The following is a 20,161-nucleotide window of genomic DNA, read 5'->3' as shown; positions in this document are numbered from 1 at the left end:
GCCAAATATTGTCCTATCCTAACAAACCATACATCAATGGAAAGCTTATTTATTTAGCTTTCAGATGTATAAATCTCAATTACAAAAAAAATTACCATTATGACTGGTTTTGTGGTCCAGGGTCACATTTAAAGAAAAATAAGACATATTCTGGATTTTTGGTGTATTTGAAGTAGCACACCACCTTTATACATGTTCCTCTAAAGAGAGCCAGATATCAAAATTTAAAACATCTTTGTTTGCTCTACTGGAATGGGGAAACCACACTGGCTTCATTTACTGCACTTCATAAATGTGCCATGCTTCATGTTTGCTATTTGATTGTACATTAACTAATGAGCTGTTAAACTTTACATGATATGATCCGGATTGCCAATAAGCTTTTGTCATTTCATTTAAGATGAGATCATTCTGTGGTTTCAGGGATGAAAATATGTGTTGTATGTTGTTTTCTGTCATGCGTTGTGGCAAATACATATATTTTTTTTTTACATTTAATATGAGCTGCTAATTGAAATGCTGTGTATGATAGTTTTACATTTAGCTTGAGTATAACATTTCACAGTGGGACTTCACAAATATTTATTGATTTATTTATTATTATTAATAATATATAATATTTATACAAACTATATAGACATTAAAAACTTGAAGAAAAAAAAGAAAAGAAAAAAAAAACTAATTTAACATATTAATAAAAACTGTAATATCTCAGTGATACTAAAATAGCACTGGTTTGAACTTCCCAATAATGGTTGAACAACTAATTGTAGTACTTTATTAAACTAGTACAACTACTAAATATTGTTTTTTTTTCTCTTGTGATGGCAGGAAGCTGTGACACCTCGGAGACTAAATCTACATCACTGAATGGAGAAGGCAGCAGTGGAAGCTGCAGTGATTCAGGTATCCCAGCATGCCAGAGTACAGAAGGGCTAGATTTACATGTGAAATGGAAATATGTGTAAATGTTTTTGAAAGCACATTCATATCAGGGTTGGTTTCACAAATGTGGAGTCTAGATGTGATGCATTTCAACTTCAAAAGAAATATGTTGCTGCATTAATTCCTGATATTATGCAACATGGTCAGGTCATGTGAAACAGTTATCACTGCATACTGGTTACCATAGTGTTTTTTGCGTAGTAGGTAGTATACATACTATGCAGTATGCTGAAAGCAGTTTATGTTAGTATGCATTCGTTATATTCATCTTGACAGTAGATGGCAGCAGAGGAAGTGAACTCATGTTATGTTGTAGAACTCCAGCACAGGCTTTAATGTTAGCAGTGAATGAAAGGTTTTTATTTAATTTCATTTAATTGACTTTTTGCTGGAGTATATGATGTATATTAAAATAATTATGTATACTACTGTTAAAAAAATTGGGCTCAGTAAGATTTTTTAAACATGTTTTTAAAAGAAGTCTCTTGTGACCAAGGTCAAAAATATAGTAAAACCGTGAATATTGTGAAACATCATTACAATTTAAAATAACTTTTCTATGTGTATATATTGTAAAATGTAATTGATTGCTGTGATCAAAGCTGAATTTTCAGTGTCACATGATCCTTCAGAAATCATTCTAATATGCTGATTTGCTGCTCAAGAAACATTTCTGATTATCATCAATGTTGAAAACCGCTGTGCTGCTTCATGTTTTTGTGGAAGCTGTGATCATTTTTTTTTTCAGGATTCTTTGAAGAACAGAATTTATTTGAAATTTATTGTAACAGTATAAATGTCTTTACTGTCTGTTTTGATCAATTTAATGCATCCTTGCTGGGAAAAAAATCATCCTAAACTTTTGAATGGTAGTACATTTACATTTAATAATAGGCATTTAAGTGCACATCATACAAATATTAAAGTATAAGTCCTCAATGACCCTCTCGATATCAATACTAATATCAGCATGAAAAATAGCCTATAATAACACAAAACATCTTACTAGCCATCATTTTCTCAAAGTGTGGTGTCCTCATTGAATCTGTGCAAGCCACATGGGATATTAACAAACAAATGATTTATCCCTACTATACAAATGAAGTGGTCATGTCACTTAGGGACATTCAGCCTGTATGTGCACAGTAGGTTTAGAGACTAATCTAGAAAGACTTTAAAATAAGAATATAATTGTGCAATGAGGACAGTCATGCAGAATTATGAATAATGCTCACCCTCAGGCCTCCCAAGAGTTTGTTTGTTCATGGAAACAGATTTGGAGAAGTGTAGCACTGCATCACTTGCTCACCAAAGGATGATCTGCAGTGAATGGGTGCCGTCAGAATGAGAGTCCAAACAGCTGATAAAAACATCACAATAATACACAACTAATCCACACCACTCCAGTCCATCAGTTAATGTCTTGAGAAACCAAAAGCTGAATGTTTGTGTTTGCTTCTGGTGAAAATATGAGTCCATAATCCATAATGATGCTTCCTCCAGTGAAGAAGTCCATCTTCTGTTGTCCTTCCATCAAGATATTGGTTTTGGAATGTTTTGGCTTGTAAACGGTGCTTGATCTGTGCAGATTCAGACCAGACAACTTCTTCAGCAAAAAATAAATACAAAATTCAGAAAAAGCAATATTATGGATGGAGTATTAAAGCTGGAAGTAATGGTTTGAACTGGTGAGCAAGTGATGCAATGCTACATTTCTCCAAATTTGTTCCAATAAAGAAACAAACCATTTTCATCAATTTTCAGCAAATTTTAATTTTTGGTTGAACTATTCCTTTAAGAATGGATGTTAAAGATTAGTTAACCCCAGGAGAAGTCATGCATCTTTAAAAAGTGAAGTGACATGTGGCCAAGTATGGTGACCCATACTCGGAATTAGTGCTCTGCATTTATCCCATCCTAAGTGCACACACACAGCAGTGAACACACACACATACCGTGAACACACACCTGGAGCAGTGGGCAGCCATTTTTTGCTGCGGCGCCCGGGGAGCAGTTGGGGGTTCGGTGCCTTGCTCAAGGGCACCTCAGTCGTGGTATTGAAGGTGGGAGAGAGCGCTGTACATTCACTCCCCCCACCTACAATCCCTGATGGTACGAGACTCGAACCCACAACTTTTGGGTTACGAGTCCGACTCTCTAACCATTAGGCCACGACTTCCCCATCTGATGGTTCAATCACTCAAGCTGTGCTTGTCTTTTTCCCACTCAGCTCCGGGACCGTCCACATCCGGCGAGTGCTCTAAGATGTTAGAGGCCCCCGCGGGACCCGTCGCTGGCAGTAAGAGATCGATCCAGGACATGAAGGACAAATCTGAGGCCTACAAGTCACTCTTCACCTCCCACAGCTCTGCCAAACGTACCAAAGACCAGATGTCCAACTGGGTCACACACACGCCTTACCACTTTTGAGTGTGTTCTTCTTAGTGAAGCTCGCTCTCTAGTGGTCAGGCTTTGTAGGAGCAACATTCTGACTGGTGGATTGTTTTTAGCAGATTTCTCTTTTTCACCACTGCATTTTATTTACCTTTATAAGATTATCTTAATTTTGTTTATTTTCAGTAAACCCATGTTGGCTTGAGTGTTAAATGTCTTTTCCATTAACATTTTTTGACTGGATTGTGCTTTGCAGCAGCATCTTGTTTTAAACCACTTTATTTAGGTTTAAACATGAAATGTATTGCAGTAAAAACAAACTTAAAGGCAGATACCTTTGTTTTCCTACTCAGGAGCATAAATACGTGTCCTTGAAGCGCTTGAGCGTTTCTTGTTACGGTATCACAGAAATAACCTACTAGTTACAGTAGTTATGTATTGTACTTTTAAACATGCATTATGTGTGAACACAATAAAGGTCCGATCTTGGAGAAATCATGCGCTGTTGCAATACTGCTTTTGACCACAGGGTGGCAGTACATGTCTAAGAATAAGCGCTGCCGCAGTCAAACAGAAGGAGATCTGATGTAGTTGTCTATTTTTTGGCTTTTTGCAGTTCCCCATAATGTAATGGTTTGTTCATCTGACAGGTGCATAAATAAAATCCAGACTCTACATTTTCAGGTATGTGTCTTAATTCCTGTGTGCGTGAGAAAGCTTGAAAAATAGCATGCTTGGAATGTCAAACTTAAAAATGAATTGTATTAGGCTACTCACGGGAGCAGAATTTTATTCTGTGGAACATGCAATGTCAGCTAAGGAAGCTGTTCCTTGTTAAGCGTAATTATTTTACTTAAAAACTTTAAAATTATATAAGAATGTCTTGCAGGCGAAATTAAATCTCCAACACTTTCTTTAAAGGTTTTCATGTAATATATATCAGGTAGGCTAATTGTGTGAATTCTTTAGATCGTCTTGACTTGTCTTGATTTTTAATTACTGTGGACGTTTCTTTAATTAAAGCGCCGTTGTGCAATAGTGTGCTGCTCCACAGAGCTGGAGCGATGACTAATCACCCTCATCGATCGGAATGCTGCGGCCCCCGTTCAGGTGTTCTGAGAGTCTGCGCATGCGCGCTGCGTGCCCTGCGCATCCAGGTGTATGAGCGGCGCGAGCGCGGCTGATGAGAGCATTCGCTGCTTCACAGCGGAACCGAACAGCTGAAGCAGATGTCGCTGCTGGAGAGGCTGGACTGGCGGGTACGTTTCCATTTGACATTTGTCCATTTCCGATAGACCTACATTTGGTTAAATTCGTTTGTATAGCAAAAGGTTTAAATTCGTGTAAACTGGTGCCTGAACTTTTGCTTGCGTTTGCAGAATGTACAGCCTAAAGGAAGCAGGGTAATAACAACAACAACAGCTATTAACAATAATAGTAATAATAAAACAATAACAAATAATTGCCAAATTGCGGTGCCTTTATTTCTTCGGGTGTGACACTTAACACCTGTCTGAACATTTAACAGCAGGACTTAGCATTTTTATTCGATTTAATGAATTTAGCAGACGCCTTTTTGAAGGAAAAAACGCGCTTTATCGCTGTCAAATTTACAGCACGAGAACAGAATTGTTGGGAGTATTTTAACACCCAGCAAATTAACCAATTAAAAAGAGCTACTGAAATCATACGTGAGCACCACGTGAGGTCATACGTCTCTGTAAAAATCATATAGCATTTACAGGCTAAATAAATAGTAAAAAAAAAAAAACAGCAAAATGTAACTCCTTGGTTATTATTTGATTTGTGCATCAAACCGTGCATCTGATTTAGCAGATTCTCTTCTTAAATTAGATTTATTCTACTTCCACCTAAAAGGAAAAAAGCTAAAAATGTCATGTTTGAGCAGACGATGATGGGTACTAGTGTTTGTGTGTTGGCTACACGTTTTGTTTAGCTAGCAAACATACACGCAAACACATTTTTGATTGTTAGCCTGTTACTGTATTATGCAACTGTTTGATCTTTTATAATAATATATTTCCGTGCGTTTTTATTAATTGCATTGCTTAAAATTAAATGCGGTCGGGGTTAAATTGGTCATTTACCAATAATTCTGAAGTCAGTTTAATAAAACAATTCATGTACAAAATTTAAAATCCCTTTTCTTATTTTTATTTATTTATTTTTATTTTTTTTGTTACAACCTGCATTCTGTTAGGCTACTTTTAGGTTGTAACAACAGCGCTTTTTTGGCATTCATTTACACAGTTTTAGAGTAAGTTGTATATTTCAAAATTACTTACATTTGTATCAGATAAATGGGAAAATATATAAAGGTATGAGGGAAAAACTTTGAGCTACAGACTTCAAAGCAAAGAGAGTTACAGCAATCTCCGGTTTTCAGTAACACTAATAAAAAACACACACATAACACACACTATTGTTGGCCTATGTGTTATTAAATAAATAATGAAACAGCATGTGTATTATATTTTAAATGGTATTTTTCAATACCTTGTAGGCCTTCGCGTGTTAGCGCATCTTGGGCCTGGATGATCACGGATTGTTAACTTGAAATGCGCCTCAGTTATTTTTGTATTTATTTTTAACGAAACCAAATAATCCGTCTAATTATTACGATTTTTTACTAACTTATTTAATATTTTTGAGACAAATCCAATAAATTATTACATCCTACTATATGCTTATTTGCTGATTCCGTTCACTAATTTCAGACGATGAGTTTTGATCTGAAATAAAACGCTACGGTGAATGACAGTCTCTGCTTACAATTAATAGCTATCTCACACTGATGATTCATCAGTCACTTATTAAATCATTCTGAATCCGTTTTGCACAAACGACGCAAAACGAGAATACAGTGTCTTCAGGTTAGGCCTATAGGTAAATAATAATTATTGTCTTACGACAACTGGCATTCGTGCATTTTATTATTGCCTGAGTGGATGTTTAGCTTGCGATTTCAGCAGGTTACATAAGCAGATGTTTCTCCCTCGGGGTTACAGTAGAGTCTGCGTGTGTGAAAGTATCTGACAGTAACTTCATTCAGATTACAAAGGAATCTTAACTCGCTCGTGCGCTTCATTTGTCACAGTCCAGCTCGAGCCGCAGGCGCTTTGACCCACAAATACATTTCATTCTCCTGCATTAACACACAGGCGAGTCTAAACCGGGAGTAAGTCTTTCTTTCCTCTTTTTTTTCTCTTGCTATCTTTTTGTTTACGAATGTTCATATCTCTAATGCAAACATTTTCCACTTTAAAATAGCCTACTTTGCATTCATTATTATTATTATTAGTAGTAGTAGTAGTAGTATTTTAATATATTCCATTTTAATTTAATTTTAAGCACAAACGTAAAAAAAATACACAATTATATAAAACATTCAGTTGATCTGTAAAGTCTAAAATCATTAGTGAAAACGTTTTTATTTCTTTCTTTATTTTATTATTATTATTATTATTACTTTGCTTTTTTTCACCCTAATTTACTGCGTCTGTTTTCATTGCAAAGTATCTAATCAGCATAAACATTTAGGGAAAAATGTCAAATATCTTTTAGTTTGTCCAGGTTTTGCACTCCAATTAACACCTATCTATCTATCTATCTATCTATCTATCTATAGATATCTATCTATCTATAGATATCTATCTATCTATCTATCTATAGATATCTATCTATCTATCTATCTATCTATCTATCTATCGTTCTAACGTTCCATCTATCTATCATTCTGACTAATTATAATCGCGTAAATGACATTTGATTTGAATAAAAACATTTTACCATTCTTTGTTTGTAGAGTTTGTTTCAGTAAATGGCAAATCATCGCAATTTTTCCTCTGAACAGACGGGCAGTTCCGCGATTGGTCCGTCGTTCTGACAGTAGCCAATCAGCAGCAGGTTCTTCGCTCTGACGTAGCCAGCTCGCAGTAGGTTACCGCCCACCGCTGACTCATGCAAATATAGTAGCGAGAGTCCAAAACGAGTCAGAGAGTCGAGCCTGAGCCGCTCTGTTGTCCATCAGAGGGAGTCGAGTGCTTCTGTTCAGTGCGTCTGTTTGGACCGGAGCCCTCCAGTTCGTTTCGCGCAAGAAGTTTGCGTCGCGAGCTGCATGAGTTTCTCCTCCTTCAACACTGAGTTGATGCTTCACTTCTGCGCGGCGCGCGCCGGACTCTCTGGATTATATTCGAGACCGCAAACAAACACCAGCACAGATACACACGTCTGAGATCACGCGCGGCAAAGACAACATGCTGTGGAAACTAGCAGATAACGTGAAGTATGAAGATGACTGCGAGGTAAGAAGAAGAAACCAGGCGTTTTCATGTGCAGACATCTGGTTGAGAGGCAGATTTTATTGGAGAATGAAACACATTCGTTGTCTGTTTATAATTTAAAATATGGAAATTCGGCATTGTTCTTTTCCCAAATAATATGCAAAGTGAGTTCTGCGAAGTTAACTAGGTACTACAATGTTTCATTCTTATTGTAGCCTAAGAAATATACCTATAAGCCATTTTCTTTTTTTGTAATTAAATATTTTAAATTTGATCTTGCGCAAATAAACAGAACTGTACGTGCTGACCAAAATGCGTTCGTTTAAATAATAGTCGTGAAAAATATTTTTCTTACTTGGTATAGTATTTTCATAAGAATTTGCTAAAATATATATGTATAATAATATGTATTGTTGCAAATTAGTTCAGCCGGAATAAGTAGCTAAGTATAATAAAATAATAATAGACAGTAATGGCAATAATAATAAAAGTATTAATGCAATTTAATTCAAGACGCAATTATTGCATATCGACTGAATCTTTACAATATGATTCCGAAAAAAAGTGAATTTGTTTTTAGGCGCAGTATTCTCCACTAGCGCAAGCACGCTTGTTTCAAATATCGGGTTTCAGTATGAATATGAGAGAAAACTCTCAAGTGTAATTCATGTGGTCTCAGTTAAGCTGTCTAGAAATGGCCCGTCGCTCATTGTCATTCATGTGTCTCTGGTGACAGTAACTATCCAAGCAACTTTGCCAGACAATAGAAGTCATGAATGCACACTATACAGTCCACTCGAGAGCTGAACACCGACTCAAAAGACGAGCAGCTGATGCTGAATTAAAAAGAGAACAAATGACTTTGTAAAAATGTTTGGTTTGGTAACCTTACATATGCGTTGCATGTGATAACATCTAAATTAACAGGCCAAATGCGTTCGATGTGACTGAATACATAGAGTTAAATGAACAAAAGTGGTTTAATCGGGTAGAAACATATCTTTAAGCCAACAGCTTAAAGTTTTTACTTTTATTCTAAGGTTTTTGAGCTTGCATTACATTTTGCATGATAAACTAAAGAACATGCAAAGTTCAGTTTTTAATTTGCATGAAAATGTTTATGATTTGTTAACTATCTGTGAGAATTGTGCCATGTTCAGGAAAAAAAGGATTTTTCCATTTAGATTTGAATTATTTTTTTTTTATTTAACTCAAATAGTAATCGCTTGTTCTCCAAATTTAAGCATTATACTTATGCATTTGTATTCATGTGATCAGAATGTGGCAAAAATCAAATGAACGCAGGAAAGACATGCTGTTAGCAGCAATGGAAACCCCCGTATACCTCACATTCCCGCGGTGAGCCAGCACCTCTACAGCCCGCCACCGTCCCTCTCGCACACCGCCAGCTCAGACTTCCAGCCGCCGTACTTCCCTCCCCCTTACCAGCCTCTGCCGTACACCCAACCCAGCGACCCGTACTCCCACCTGGGCGACCCGTTTAACATCAGCTCAATACACCAGTCTGCAGCATCTAATCAGCAACAGTCATGGCCCGGACGGCATGGTCAAGAGGCCATCGGGTCCCACGGCCGGGGCGGACTCGCCAGTCCCCTTCTGGGCCTGGAAGGGGGCTCGTCCGGGATGCGGCGGGACGGTTTTAGGAGACCGGAGCTTCTGCCTCCACACATCCATGGAATCGATTCCTTAGGTGATAACATCGGTTTGCACGATATAGGCCACGGATTGGATGATGTTCAGGTGAGTTGATGTGATTAATGATTTCATAATTATTTATTTGGGATTACGTGGATAGTGATGCATTTCCTGGTTCTTTCTTGCAGCAAGAAGGTGATCACAGTATTGTAATTCCTGATCATACAGTCATCAAAAAAGGTTGGTTGCATTTCTATTTTCTAACATGAATTTATTTTCAGGTCGTTTTTAGGTTCAAATTAAAATGGGAAAGATGTGAATATGAGTCTTGTAATTTTGCATTAAAATAAATAAAAAATATTGTATTACTCTTTTAATTTTACAGTACAGTAGCATTATTAAATATATATTTATTTTGTGTAATATATTTAATAATAACCAAAATGAAAACATAATATTATTTCATAGTAATATTGAACTGGTCAAAAACAGTGGGAAAGTTGACTGAAAAACATGAGTAGAAAGAGCATTTTTTTTTGTTGTAAAACTGTTCAATCTATGATTTGAGCTGTTTTTTTTGTAAAAAAAAATAAAAATAAATTCAACTGTCTAATTTGTTTGTTAATCACCTTTTACATTAAATGTTCCTGTGGCGTGACAAACGAAGGTAGAAAAATGCCATGTAGTCTCTCAAATAATATGAGCTCATTATGCATAATAATTATGAAGTGTAAGGATCACAAAATGCTAGGCCTATTTAAAACAATTTTATATGAAATTTAGCATTTCAGGACTTTTCAAATTTAATTAACCTTCTATAATTTTGGGAAGCATGTTTTGAATAAAATAAGATCGTGTTCTAGAACTATAATGTATCATGATTCTTTCAAGCTGAATCATTTTGCATTAAACTTAATGCAACTTGTGTTAATAATTTTATATTGCTATCCAGATCTTTAGAAGGAATTGATCTGCTTAATCCATGTTAAAGACTAAAATCCTGCACCTTTGCTGTTTATGTGGAAAAAACAAAGTGAGGCTCCAGATTTCGGCTTGTCCGAGCCAACGGTTTAGGTGGGCGGAGTTGAGGTGGTGCTGGTTCATACATATATCGCTAATCCTTTTGGTCATGTGGTCCATTTAACTAATCTGGCATTGATCCGCGGAGCATTCTGTCACTCTTTCAGCATGAATGGAAAGCCAAAGAAAGGATTCCTCTCAAAATGGCAGACTAGCCAAAGTTGTAGATGTTGGGCAATCCTTAAAATGGTGTGTTTGCTCAGAGAGAGGAGGCCTAGGCCTGTTTTTTAGTCTTTTGAAACAGGACTGTCAGAACGCAATTCTGCCCCGCTACACACAAACACAAACACAAACACGCACAAGGAGACAAGAATCAACTGTAGTTGGGGTGTGGCTGCTTTTAAACATGCATGGGTATTTTGTTCAGTCCTATGCTGTGACACGAAATCGTCTTAAATAAGCAAAACCGAAAGACAGTTTTGAACGTCTGTTTGTATTGTGCGATCACTAGCTGCTGAAATGAATGGTTTGTATCAGTGGTTCTCAACAGGTTTTGCTTTAGGACACTTCAGTTACATCAACCCTATTCAACACTAAAACTGTGTAGCATGCAAAAGTAAACAAGAATGTCTTTACATTTGCAACGGAGTAGCATTACAGTGTTTGTTTAAAGCAATTTAGTAACCTTCTTATATTTTGTTTGGTTTTGTTCATGGTTTTGAGGTTGAATGCATGCATTTTGCTATCTGTTTAATTTGATAGCTTCTGCCAAGTTACAAATGCATGAGTTTAATTGAGTTGAGAAAAAAAAAAGCATTTCTCCAACCTTTTAAATGTTGATATTCCTATTTATTTTGCGGTGATAACTATGCATGATAATATATTTAGTTGCATTTTTATAATAAGCATATATCAGAACCACTTATTAATTACCTTTAGTTTTGCTCTTTTTTTGTGATTTAAAGCTTTCAAATAAAAAATGATAAGGAAGAGAGTTGAAGATGCATTAAAGATCACATGCAACATGTTTTCACAGCAAAAAATCAATTTCAGAGTCTATATTTTTGAGATTGTTTGGTGGTCTTTACCATTTCATGTATAATCCTGCAGCGTCTGTCTATATGTTGTGGTCAGGAGTTGACTGACAGATTCTGGCATTTATTTTAGTCAGTCAGTAATTTAGATTTTCTTTCTAGTCACCAAAGTGACTTGCTGAATTAATGTCTATGCCAATATTTTAGTTGACATGATTATAGCATGGATGACTGCTCTGTCCAATTCTGGTTCATATCAAAATTTGTCACATGTTTGGCTTGAATTTATTCCATCTTCATCTATACCAGCTTCAGCTTCTACTTCGCAAATGCATCTGAAAATATTCACTCTTTTTCTAAACAAAATGGTGAAGGTAAACCTTGTGATTTCTAATTACACTCAGTTCAACTTCCTTGTTTAAAAAAAAATAGCGTGCAATCAAAACCGGAGCTTTCTTAACTCAAACATTTCTCATCAAATTCTCCCAAGATCAAATAATCTGAGCTGTTATATTTTTATAGCTATGTAGTGGTAATGAATATCATTTGTCTCTATTTTTATATATCCTAAAGTATTTTCAGTGAAACATCTGAGACAAAGTTGGTGCTCAATTGTGTTGAAACAACAGACTGTTTTACTTAAGAAGCTCCTGTTTGTTTCTTTCTCTCCTGTATTTCTGGAGCTGTTTGGTTGACCGATATATTTCTCATCTCCAGGTCCGGTGTCCCTGCCGAAGGGAAGCCCGTTTGGGATTCCCTTTCAGAAAGAGCATCTGCTGGGAATGGTGTCAAATCCCACTGAGGTCTTCTGTTCAGTACCTGGTCGACTCTCTCTTCTCAGCTCCACTTCCAAGTACAAAGTAACTGTTGCAGAAGTTCAGAGACGCTTGTCCCCACCGGAGTGTCTTAACGCTTCCCTGCTCGGAGGAGTATTACGCAGGTGAGCCGCTATTGCACATTCATATTTGGAAATATGTTAAAATGGAAATATAAATGCACTGAAAAAAAAATGATGTACTGTACAAAAAATGTTCACTCAGAAGTTGCTAGTACATTTCACAAACAGTTACAAAGTAGAATACCTGGAATCGTGTTTTCTTGTAAAACATACTCCAATAATCGTTATTCTTCTAACTTCAAAAAAAGAAAAAAAAAACCGTGTACTATATTTACATGTAAGACTTGAGCAAATAAAAAAGGTTGGTGGATGAATATCATGAAACTCAACAACATGCCCAGGTCATATTTCACCCCAAATGTAAAGCCTATTTTAAATATCATTGAAAAATACTAATGTGGCATAATTTTCATAAGTTACACACATTTTCACCACAAATTTCCATTACCATTATGTACAAAAATAATGTATAAATTAAACATAAAAAATGTAATATATATGAAGAAAATCATTAAATATTTATATATGATAGTCTAAGAGTTACTTTTAAGTTATGCTGATTTTAATCAAAAATAATTTGACTGTAGTACACTGAAAAAATTGTCTGTGCAAGTGAACAAACCTTATAAGAATTACATTTGAGAATATCTAAAATGGTAAAACTCTCAAAAGTATACATTGATGGAAAAATGTGCTTAACTGTCATGCAAATTTCTGAAATCTTTTTATTTCAGCAAAGATGTAATTTCTTATATTTTGTCTCTTGATTTTGGGTTGAAATGAAACTCTAATGTTTTTGTGAGATTCCCTCTCATGCATTTACCAATCAATGGAAACAAAGAGTTAAATGTGTGTGTTTATCAGTCTATGCAGGTTCATGTTTGGTTCCATCAAGCTCCATTTGTGTGCGTATTGATGAGAGGATGCTGATATTAATTTGACCCTTTGACCCATATGCCAACATGTGCAGTGTTGGGGGGAATGATGTCATCAAACACGCAGTCTAATCTCATTGCCTCTTATTAGTGGGAATATTTTTCTGTTCCCATGTGTCTGACGCAAACGCACTGATATTCGTTAAGTAGGTCATATAGCACAAGCGCTGGGAGGGGGAGGTGTCGGTCGGAAAAAGGGGGCACTTACTCATGCCTCCTGCTAACAATCCCTTACCCCACATGTGAAGGGTGATGCCAGGCCACAACTCTAGTCATGCATATCACAGAGGCCCAAACAGCAAGTGGGGATTTTGTCTGCGCTTGTATGCGTTTTTGTTGCGATGCATTTTAAACACTTGAGCTGTGACATCATTTTATTTCATGAGCCTGTTTATCAATGTGAATCTGGGCCCAAAACCTCTTTCCATATTGGCCTCTTAGTCGTATAACACAAACAAAACAAATAAAATCCACGTGTTTCACCTGCAATAATTAAGCCTTCGCTAAGCTCTGCTCTCCCGGTTACTGCTGCTTGTTCAGAACATGTTGTTGGAATTAACCGGAGATTTCAGTAAAAAGTGCAATTTTCTGAAAATGTGCTCATGCTAAATGTTTAAAGATTTGGAAAAGTGGAGAAAAAAAACACTGCATGTCCATCTGGGTTTTCTAGGAAACATGTAAAAAAGCTGATAATATGACTGATGGCAAGCAACCGTTTCTAACCTAGCATTGGCAGGTTTAGCAAAAAGTCACTAATGACGCTCGCTGTTAATTTTATTATAAAGGGCAAAGTCAAAGAACGGCGGCCGATCCTTGAGGGAAAAACTGGATAAAATTGGACTGAACTTGCCGGCGGGTCGCAGAAAGGCTGCTAACGTCACCTTATTAACTGCTCTGGTGGAAGGTAAGCGCCTTATGTCAGTCACTTTTCCACTATTGTTACTGTAAAAGTAGTTCTATCATAAATGCTAAGGACATTAGCATATTTCAGTCATTGCAACAACAAAATCTGTGGAGGATATCATGAAGTTCTAGACTGAAAATCAATGGTAGATGCTGAAAAGCAGTCGGAATTGACAGAAAATCACTTAGTGTATGACGAAATCGGTTTCGATTTTAAAAGTCTTGTTGCATTAAATCGGTCTAAATTGGTTTAAATGAACCGCAACAACATGTTACCAGGCCACTTTTTAGTCTAGCGTCTAAATTCCAGTGTAACATCTAGAGAACTAGTGATAGTTTGATACAAAGCCAGAAGACTTTGCGATCACACGCAAAGGTCGTCTATGTTAGCTCTACTCATGTACAGTATTGGCAGTCTGTAATTTCTTGACATTTCATGTCCACCTTTTCGCATACGTATAGCTAACCAATGAGTCTCAGAGACATTAGCGCAAAGATCACGAGTTAACTAGCACCAGGAGCGATGCAGAATACTTTTAGCTTTCTCTTTTAATGTCACCATTCTCACCACTAATGGGAGCATGGGTCTGAAGCAAGAGCATGTCTAGAAGGCGTAGTTATATACAGACCTTCAAAGCTGAATTAGGGCTTGTTATCACATGTTCGCTAGCCAAGAGGAGAGACTGACCTTAAAGATGACGACTGTGAATAATGTGCTAGTCTATCAATAAGAGCCTGTTGGTTCTAGGGGACTGTTAGACGCCTTCAGCTACAAAGGCTCATTAAAGACATGCAGTGTGACCACCGCCGTCCGCAAAAGAGAGAGTCTATTCATCTGAACTCATCTCAGTTTAGGGAGGAAATGATTCTTTTCGTGATGCCATTTTGAGTCATTTCCAAGCCGATGGATCCGACGGTGACTCATCTTTGCGGTGCAGTCATATGCTGCGTGAGTCACCTGATTCTCATCTGATCCTGTCTGCAGGTGAGGCCGTACACCTGGCGAGAGATTTTGGGTACGTCTGTGAGACAGAGTTTCCCGCCAAGGCCATCGCGGAGTACCTCGGCCGACCGCACGTGGAACGCAATGAGATCAACTCTCGCAAAACCATGCTCTTGGCAGCCAAGTGAGTAACCATCCCATTTCACATAAATCCCAATCCCATTAAGGTTAGGGAGGCCAAGCCCATTTTGATGGAGCCATTAAGCAGTCATCAGTCTGGGAAACGAGTCCCCCTGCTTCTGAGGGTGTCTCCACCTAAGCAGAACAGGCTTCTGAAATCTCTGCTTTATGGTTTAATACTTTAACTGGTCATCTAATCTTTCAGGCAAATCTGTAAGGAGTTCACCGACTTGCTGACTCAGGACCGATCTCCTCTGGGAAACTCTAGGCCGGCTCCCATTCTCGAGCCAGCGATTCAAAGCTGCCTGACTCACTTCAGCCTCATCACCCACGGCTTCGGATCTCCGGCCATCTGTGCGGCCATGACCTCGCTGCAAAACTACCTCAACGAGGCACTCAAGCAGGTGGACAAAATGTACATGAGTTCGACCGGAGACTCCTTGCAGGCCTCTTCCGATGGCTCCAACAAAGTAGACAAGATGGACAAACACAGAAAGTGAGGCTGAGGTCAAACTCGATCGGACCATTTGAACGCAGCAACCGTTTTTGTAGCAGAATGACGTTTTTCCAGACCTGACTCTTCGTCGTCGTCGTACTTGTCGATTCTGTTTCGGTTCTGCTTTGTTTTCCCACATCAAGATTAAGCTTAAACTCGAAGCCCTCTTGGTTCACGTCTTGGTCTTCCAGCACTTTCTCCTCCACAAACACATTTCAAAGTTTAGCCTTAGTCGAGACAGTTCTTTATCGAGCGACGATTCAGACGGTCATCAGGAAGTTGTGTCTCAGAGGGGAACTGCAAAGAGGAAGTTGTTGAGTTTCCCAAAGACACCATTTCAAGAGTTGATGTGGATTTTAACCGTTTTCTTTCGCTACCAATCTGGGAGGAGGAAGTTTGGTTTCTCCGTGTCCTCCTCCTCGGTGCTGACCTCCCAATGGACCAAGGATGTGATTATGTTTGAGACATTATAACTTGTTCTATGCTTGACTTCATTGGATGCAGTGTTATTGTTCTTCTCTTTGTGGGAGTGTTGTTGGCATGAGTGACTGTTTTGTGTGCATGGGTGTACCTGATTTCCAAACGACCCTTTATCCACTGATCAGTGGGTTCTTCAGTACGAGAAATGCTCAAGATGTATTTGGCTTAAATTTCCACTGAGAACAATAAAAAAATACCTTTAATTAAGTTACCACGAGCAAATCAAATATCATACGGTTGGGTGTGTGTGCATGTTCGGTTTCGTATGATCTTTTTGAAGCCTTTACGTCAGACTAGAAGTTAAATGTTCCATTTGTCTTTCCCCAAATGTAAATATTTTCTAATTTATGTTGTAATTTAATGGGATTTGTAAATATTGGTACAATTATGGTGTTTGGTTCCACTTTTAAAAAAAGATGTGTTAAGCTTTTATAAAGGGGTTTGTTTTTTTATCATATAGTGGTTAGGCTACGGGATCGATATTCTTTATAGAAATGTGTAATATTTGTTTAAAGCTGTAGGAATAAAAACTCAACACTCTTGATTTGCGTCTGCCAAGACTCCCCGTTTATGACGTTGAGTTGTACACTTCACTACACGCGTGCCCTGCCAGTGAGGCATGTCGAACATGGCCAATTCATGTGTATAAAGATTCCTTTTTAAAATAAATGTCAGCAATGCTCACAGAAAGAAGAGTAGTGGTCATCATTGCACAAAACATGTCAAACGAAAGCTTTCCTCTGAAAAGAAGAGTGGGGTTTCACCCTATTGAACACCTGTCTTATTACTCTTCGAATGTTTGTGTTACTCATTTGCTCAAAACAGACAGTTCCCCTCTTTTCATAACCATGCTTATCTCGCAAATTGGCGTGACAGGACAACAGTAATGTGTGTGAAGTTTCCGCATCGCTCTTTTCATATTTAAATGCTCTACTGTGAAACTTGCAGTGCGGTTTCAAATGAAGTGACAGGACTGTTGAGAAGAGATAAACAAAGCCATGAGAGAATATTGACCTGATGCTTTTCTGTTTTGTTTACCGTGCCGCTTTATTATTAACGCACCATGTGGTCGGTTGCGAAACGGTTTATTCATAGCCTTTTGTTTGTAAAGTTAGCATGTATATCTCACTTTGTTTAAACCTCACGATTCAAATGGCTGATACGCCACTATACAGGTGCAACTATCGCATCTCCTTATCAAAACTATCCCCTATCTTGTCTCGTTCTCACAGCAAACGCTCCCAATTCTCATATGCAATGAAATCGCAGGTGTGTGTGAGCAAGTGTGCGTGTTTGCCTCCGATGAGTGACTGACTCATGCAACTGAATTGACAGTAGAGCAAGTGTGAGCTTCTCCCTCAGAACCTGTTGGACCAGATGTGTGGCTTTGCCGCGCGCCCACAGTTGGCTGTAACCGCCTCCACTTACTCCGATTCTTTTCCTGCACAAGGCTGTAAGCTGAGACACTGCAACTTTGATGGACCTGCTTTGATGGTCGGCTGTAGGTGTTGGTGGAAGAACTTCCTCTTGTACCTGAAAGGTGTTGATCAGTGTGAAATGCGGACGCAGAAAGACACACACCCACATCAACACAAACTTCGAACGTCCCGTGATGAGATGCCTACACGGAAGTGCTGGAAAAATATTGCATCTCTTTAAGACGCTTTTTTGAAGATGCATCGTGCTTGTTTACACTGGCTGCAAGCCAACTCTGAAAATGGCAACTGATATCATTAAAAACATACGGCGACAAACATGAGGCCCAGACTCTGATACAGCTCTGTTTAATAATTACATTATTTGTCTTCATATTAAATCCTTAACAGATTGTTACATTTTGTCCAATGCAAAATTTGCCGCAACAATGCTTGCTCTAAACCATTGCTTACTGGGACAAGTCAAAAATCCCTTTGATAAGTTCATTACTTCAGGTTAAGAATTTGTTCAAATCACTAACCACTAATCACCCCCTGAAAATGAGATGTTTTTCATAATTTACTTACCTTTGTGTTGTTCCAAACTTCTTTGAATTTCTTTCTTTTGCGGAAAAATGCATCAGACCCCTCCCCCCCCCACACACACATTGAAAGTCAGTGGGGTCCAATGATGTTTTGTTCCAATGACTTTCGGTGCTTGAACAAAAACAGTTAAAATATTCTTAAAAATTTCAGGGTTTTGTTTTAATATTACATTTACATAAACATATAAACAATTAAATCGGTCCTTACTCTTAAAGGAATAGTTCACCTCAAGTTGTTCCAAACCTGTTTTAATTTCTTTCAGCTGTTGAACTCAAAAGAAGATATTTTGTAGAATGTTGGAAACCTAACAGTTCATTGACTTCCATAGTATGGAAAAAAAAAATACCATGGAAGTCAATGGCTACCGTCAAATGTTTGGTTACCAACATTCTTCAGAATATCTTCGTTTGTGTTTAGCAGAAGAAAGAAACTCCTGTTTGGAACAACATGAGGGTGAGTAAAAGATGACAGAATTTCCATTAATGGATTTAGTTAATAATAATCTCTTAACCCTAATATTTCATATTGTTTATCAAATCGATACCTGAATAAAGCAGCGTATATGCATGACATTTAATTAGCCAAATAGCCAAAGGCATTGGAACTCTCTAAGAAGCCATGTTGCTATGCTAAGCTAACATTAGCAGCATCTCTTGTGCTCTGGTTTTGCATAAATTACTCTTAATATATGCAAATATCCTTATTAAGATGTGCAAAGCTTATTTGTTTAAGGCCAAATCTAGGTTTCTTGCAACCCTTGATTAGATGACCTATGCTAACACAGGTCAAAGGCAATAGCGGAAAATACGCTTCCGGATGACTGCAGAGCTTTTTTTTTTGCACATAAAGAAAACAAATCTATTCTCAAACTAAAGCTCTAACACATAAATGTTGGCTTGCTAATGCTACATTTGTTGTCTGTGCTTGAATCAACTCATAGCGTTGTATTTTTGTGTTTAAATTGGCACTGCTATTTGCTGTCATGCTTTATTTCTTGAATCCTGAGACTATTTATATATTTCGGAGAATCTCTTCTAATAGTAACCTACTTAGTTTTGTAACACATTTCCATTTTTGCATTTCTGCTAAAAGACATGCATCGCAAGACGTGTCTCGGTCTGGTTTGCGTTAGCAGTCATTAGCAGTGACACTGATGGAAATAGAAACGCCAAACCGCTGCAACCGCTCTTTAAGACGCTCGCTTTAAATGAGGTTTGTAACTCCAGCGCCTGGATGTTTTTGTGTACTCATTCAGAAAGACGTTTCCGAGTAAGCTCTTGTGTTCAGAACATTAGCAGCACATGCTTGACTTGGATGTCGTCGTACAGATGGTTTGCGAGAGCCAAGCCAAGGGGTTTCTTGCTAGTATGAGGAAGCCAAATAATGGGAACATAAAAGTTGTAGGACGGAGGGATGTGTGTGCGTTTAACAGGGGGCAGGAACAGCGAAGTATTCCTGCAGAAAATGCTGGGAATGAATTTAAATTACAGACGAGGAGGAATTCTGCATGTTTGGGTGAAGCAGGAGCTTCCAGGGGGGAAATACAGACACTGATGGGGGTCGCTCTCAAAGAACAGTCCCAGTCGCACCAGATTTTACTTTCTTTAAACTTTTGTATTTGTGTTTTGGAAGGGAATCTTTGATTTGGTGACCAATGGAAGACTAATGGGAACTACGGATAACTCTTTATCATTAACCCTAGGCCGAACCCTAAAGCAAATGCAAGACTTGAACAGATAACTGAGTAAATTCTTCGTAAATTCTTTTTGAAAAAAAAAAACAACAAACATAACGATCTAACAAAAAATGATTTAAAATTGTTCATTAAAATAATGACTTTCAAAATATGACTTTTAAAATAACATTTTTATTTTTTAAATACATTTTTAAGTATTTTTTCTTATGTCCCCGCGATACCAAATGGGGACATACAAATTGGCTAATTTTTAAAT

The 20,161-nt window shown here is 37.7% G+C and overlaps 2 protein-coding genes across 5 annotated transcripts in view; both read left to right on the top strand.

Annotated features, from left to right (window-relative positions):
- LOC107666131 (protein RTF2 homolog) overlaps positions 1-4,016 on the top strand; it is a 30,658-nt gene extending 26,642 nt beyond the window's left edge. The window contains exons 8-9 of the mRNA XM_016457292.1: positions 832-906; positions 3,176-4,016. Of these exons, the coding sequence (XP_016312778.1) occupies positions 832-906; positions 3,176-3,375 (275 nt within the window). The 3' untranslated portion in view covers positions 3,376-4,016. The remainder of the gene's footprint in view (positions 1-831; positions 907-3,175) is intronic.
- A 491-nt stretch (positions 4,017-4,507) lies between these two features.
- Positions 4,508-16,732, top strand: LOC107666136 (transcription factor AP-2 gamma-like). 4 transcript variants are annotated; one of them, XM_016457301.1, is made up of 7 exons: positions 4,508-4,597; positions 8,945-9,404; positions 9,488-9,539; positions 12,071-12,293; positions 13,972-14,090; positions 15,075-15,216; positions 15,418-16,732. In XM_016457301.1, the coding sequence occupies exons 1-7, from the start codon at positions 4,569-4,571 to the stop codon at positions 15,710-15,712; spliced, it is 1,320 nt and encodes a 439-aa protein (XP_016312787.1). In that variant the 5' UTR covers positions 4,508-4,568; the 3' UTR covers positions 15,713-16,732. The 4 variants fall into 4 exon arrangements, with proteins under 4 accessions (XP_016312787.1, XP_016312788.1, XP_016312786.1 ...); XM_016457302.1 differs by having other exon boundaries at positions 4,510-4,598; positions 8,949-9,404; XM_016457300.1 differs by lacking the exon at positions 4,508-4,597 and adding an exon at positions 7,348-7,664 and having other exon boundaries at positions 8,949-9,404.
- The last annotated feature ends 3,429 nt before the right edge of the window (positions 16,733-20,161 follow it).

Source organism: Sinocyclocheilus anshuiensis, unplaced genomic scaffold (assembly GCF_001515605.1).
Source record: "Sinocyclocheilus anshuiensis isolate Anshui unplaced genomic scaffold, SAMN03320099.WGS_v1.1 scaffold447, whole genome shotgun sequence".
Taxonomy (NCBI): Eukaryota; Metazoa; Chordata; class Actinopteri; order Cypriniformes; family Cyprinidae; genus Sinocyclocheilus; species Sinocyclocheilus anshuiensis.
The sequence above is the reverse complement of the archived record's forward strand: the minus strand, read 5'-3'. Positions and strand labels throughout refer to the sequence as shown.

Excerpts from the sequence above, each read along its gene's own strand:
- LOC107666136 (XM_016457299.1), top strand. The coding sequence starts at position 7,617 with ATGCTGTGGAAACTAGCAGATAACGTGAAGTATGAAGATGACTGCGAG. Across the intron at positions 7,665-8,945 it reads AGTATGAAGATGACTGCGAG|CAGGAAAGACATGCTGTTAG; the intron begins GTAAGAAGAAGA and ends ATCAAATGAACG. Across the intron at positions 9,405-9,487 it reads ACGGATTGGATGATGTTCAG|CAAGAAGGTGATCACAGTAT; the intron begins GTGAGTTGATGT and ends TCTTTCTTGCAG.